The 4,292-nt window shown below is 40.1% G+C and overlaps 1 protein-coding gene across 1 annotated transcript; it reads left to right on the forward strand.

The window, feature by feature from the left end:
• Positions 1-600: 600 nt before the first annotated feature.
• LOC128557826 (uncharacterized) lies at positions 601-1,668 on the forward strand. Its single transcript, XM_053546276.1, has one exon. It carries the CDS (start codon positions 601-603, stop codon positions 1,666-1,668), a length of 1,068 nt encoding a protein of 355 aa, XP_053402251.1.
• Positions 1,669-4,292: the final 2,624 nt, after the last annotated feature.

The raw sequence follows: 4,292 nt of genomic DNA on the forward strand, positions 1-4,292 counted from the left end.
CACAAAACTTGTATCACCACAAGATCTTGGTTCCATTCTTGAACTGGCCAGATTCCTTCATGGGTTCCAGAGTTATGGCCCCTTAAAGGTCCAAAATTGGCTATTTTGGCTTTTGCAGCCATATGGAGACTTCATTTATGGTTTTATTTGATACAAACTTTCAAAATATCTTCAACAACAATAAATCTTGGATTCAAACCCTGCAGACCCAATCCAAGTGTTCTAGAGATTATAGACATTCAGAGATTTAGCTCGTATCGGAAACTGTTACGTGTTACGGCATACGTTATCCGGTTTGTTAACAACTGCCGAAATGTGAAGAAGTCACGCGGACCTCTAGAATCGCATGAGATCAACATAGCAGTCAGATAGTTTATAAAGCACGTACAGAATATTCATTTCCACGATGTGAAACAGTACCTTTCCCAGAAAAAAAAGCGGTGTACCACCATACCAAATCTAGTGAGACAGCTCGATCTATTTCTGGATGAAGACAATTCGATTCGTTGTGGCGGTAGAATTTCCAATGCACCATTACTAGACAGCACGAAATTCCCGTACTTACTTCCATCAAGAAATAACTTTACAGATCTGATTGTAATGGACGCACACATTACACAGTTACATTCCGGCACAGAGAGCACGGTCACCTTCATTCGTCAAAAGTTTTGGAATCCAAGCATTCGCCAACATGTTCGGAAAATTATTCACTCGTGTGTCACGTGCCGCAAGGTTACAAGTAGACCATACCGGGTACCAGATCCCCCACCGTTACCTAGCGACAGAGTGAAACATGCGCCACCTTTTACGGTCAAAGGAATAGACTTCACCGGAGCGTTTACTGTGAAGGCATCAGACGGGGATCTACAAAAGGCTTACATTTGTCTGTTCACGTGTGCCAATACACGGGCTATTCATTTAGAAATTGTACCAAACATGACAGTAGACTCTTTTATTTTGGCTCTACGACGTTTCTTTAGCAGGAGAGCAATACCAAAAATCATTATGTCGGACAATGCCCTGACGTACATCTCCACTGCCAAATTACTGAAGACAGAGATCCTTGGGACATACGGTATTACATGGAAGTTTATCCCACAACATGCCCCATGGTACGGAGGCTGGTGGGAGAGGCTCATTGCCGTTACTAAGACATCCATTAAGAAAGTACTCGGGAAAGTTCTGCAAACTATTGTTACAGAAGTAGAATGTATCGTCAATGACCGCCCACTCACGCACATTTCTATAGACCCCACTGATGAGGAACCTCTTACCCCTTCCCATCTGCTGTATGGGCGCAGAATTACCTCCCCTGTTTACCCAGACGATCAAGAAGCCACAGCAGACGACATTTCCCACAGTTCTGCAGACAAACTTTACAGGTTTAAGTCTGCAACGATTGAACACTTTTGGTCGAGATGGAAGCATGAATATCTCACATCTTTGCGACAGTTTCATAAGATGTCTGGCAATCATGGCGATACTGTTACGGTTGGCGACGTAGTGCAAATACATGACAATAACCTTCCGAGAAATCGCTGGTCCCTTGGCGTCATAGAGGACGTTGTCACTGGTAGAGATGGTCTTATCCGAGCAGCCCGTATCAGATCCAGACGAGGTGTTACCATGCGACCCATTGCCAAGCTGTATCCACTCGAGTTGAAATAACTTTATACACGTGATTTGTTTCACGTGCCATGCCATGTGATTTTATATGGACACTTAAATTACTCAGCGATGTACATATACTACTTATTCAATGACATTTCCAGTGATTGCAGTAAAATAATGTTAGTAACTTCATTTATTCAAACCGATATAATTAACTATACCAAAACTGTGATTTATTACAAAATTGACTCTACTAAATTTAAACATACTAGACTTTCAATTTCATAATGATACACTATTTGAGATTGCTTTAAAGTATATTTACTTTATAATTACTCTATTCATGTATTTAGTCTGCATTTAAGCTTTGCGGCTCCCGAGTGTCACGTTAAGTAACATGTATATTTAATGACCCGCCATTCTTGGCGTCACGTTTAAGTAACGCGCTCTTTTGTTTTTTGTTATGACGTCCTGTACGTCACTTGTTGTTCTTCCGGTCTATGAAGTAAACAGTCAAAGTAAAACGGACAATAGTTTTGTCTTCATTTAATTTCTCCACGACAGTTCCAGACCCCCCGGGGCCCTGGCTATGATACAGTACTTCCCAGGATTGATAAAACCCTGGTCTTCTGAAACTCGGTCCTCCCCTGAGCGCCTGCGCCAGGTCACCTCACCGGTAGGCGTGCCAAATACCAACGACCGTTTGCCAGCTGGTACCAAGTTGTCTTCGTACATATCATCACCGTCCATTGACTGTAACCTCGATCTTGACGTTGCCTCCGTATCCCGGGCGATCGACAGTGTACTGGCCGTGGTAGAAGTATGGGTAGATAAGGTATATCCGGTTAGGTTTTGAACCTAGGAACTGGGTTGGTAATCATGGTCTATGTCATTCTGTGCTTCGGTGAATGGTATATCAGCTGGGTCTATGGTAACTTCCCTACTGGTCTGAATCATGGACTGTAACTAAGTTTGATTGTTTAACAACACAATAAATGTTTACTTTAACTAGTACAGTAAAAATAAAATACTTGCAGAATTCAAATATTTAAGGTTTTGGTACTTAATTATCAATAATTAATATGTACAAAATGTTTTGTATGAATTAATCAAGTTTAACAGTGTTAACTTGGTAACAGTCAGCAATTTAACTGGCTCTAAGGAACTGGTTTTACACAGTCTGGAAACAGCTGTTTCACATCTAGGTTAGGAATGGTACAGTTACTAGTATTCAAGGAAATATATTTGTTACCTAAGCCTGGAAACGGCTTTAATGCTATACACTGACCTGGTATCGGTCACAATCAGAGCCTGGAGACGGCTACAATATTCAACAGAATTGTTACCTAGGTAATTAATAAACGACAGGGCACGGCTCTGTGAAATGTACCAAGAACAAGGTGCACCAAGTTCAACGCGCCAACAAAACAGCTTTTAGATACACAGAAAAATTCTTACCAAAGTCTGGTAACGACTTTACCAAAGGCAAGGTCTGGTAATGACCCTTACAAAGTCTGGAGGCGACTTTCACAACAAAACAAGTCTTTGGTGGTTATACTAGGTTTGTTCAAAATTTTAACAAAGTCTAAACTACTATCTACTGAGTTTTTTTACTCACCAAGGCTTGGCAACAGCCTTAAGTTGCTATCTATTACATTAAATCTGGACTGAAATCTAAATTTTTATATTAGATTAACATGTACAATATTTTGTAAAATAATAATCAGGCTGCAGTCTCCACAAATAAAGTAACACTGTTAAAGAACGGCGCTGGCTTCAGTTAAAAAAGTCATCGATTCCCCAGTATACTGGAGTGGTTTAACATCAATACAGCATCACTGTAGTAAATATCTAGGTCAAGTTCACAAATGTTTACAAATGTCACACCCGCTTATCGATCGATACTGGCAGTAAAGAAGGTCGCTGGTTGTGTTGATTTTCTGTATCTTTCTGATTAAAAAAATATCGTGAGCTCGCAGTCGACAACTTCTAGAAAATCTTTGTTCATGGTAGCGTTTTCGACAAGTATATGGAGTGTAGAGTTCGTATCACTGGATCCGACTTGAAAAACAGATCCCACCGCTGCCACCAAATTATGTAGTGCTCCTGCAACGTTTACTGTACTTGGGTTAGGGTAAAATGTTAAATAAACAGTCCAAGGGCAAGGGCCTACAGTCTGGAGGCTAAGTTGAGGCTACGAACTTACTTCGGCAGACCATAACATCATTCGGGATACGAACATATCCCTGTATGTAAATAAAGCAAAGCTTAACCTCTAAACAAGTGTAAACAGCCTAAGTCGGACAAAAATAAATATTCTAACACGATTTGCAGCAATTGCTATATAAACATATAGCGAAATCGCCTATACATGAATCTACGGTAAAATATGGTTGGTTGTTACATTTTACACCCCCACCTTATGATTGTGGTATAAGAGATTCTACTTCAGTTCCATTACATACAAATTATTTCAGGGCCAAACGAATGAAAACAGCATTTAAAAATCATAACAATGAAAAAGAGTCATACTTATTTATGTGTAGGACCGTAAAACACGTTTTGATCTCTGCGAGCGAATTCAATTAGCTTAATTACGATTCAGCGGTGACGTCATAAATGTATGACATAAAGTATGACGTCATATTGATGTGACGTCATATAAAGTTAAGCTCGTAACT

This window comes from Mercenaria mercenaria, chromosome 1 (genome assembly GCF_021730395.1).
Source record: "Mercenaria mercenaria strain notata chromosome 1, MADL_Memer_1, whole genome shotgun sequence".
Classification (NCBI taxonomy): Eukaryota; Metazoa; Mollusca; class Bivalvia; order Venerida; family Veneridae; genus Mercenaria; species Mercenaria mercenaria.

What these genes read in the sequence shown, in the direction of transcription:
- LOC128557826 (XM_053546276.1), top strand. Translation starts at nt 601, where the DNA reads ATGGACGCACACATTACACAGTTACATTCCGGCACAGAGAGCACGGTC.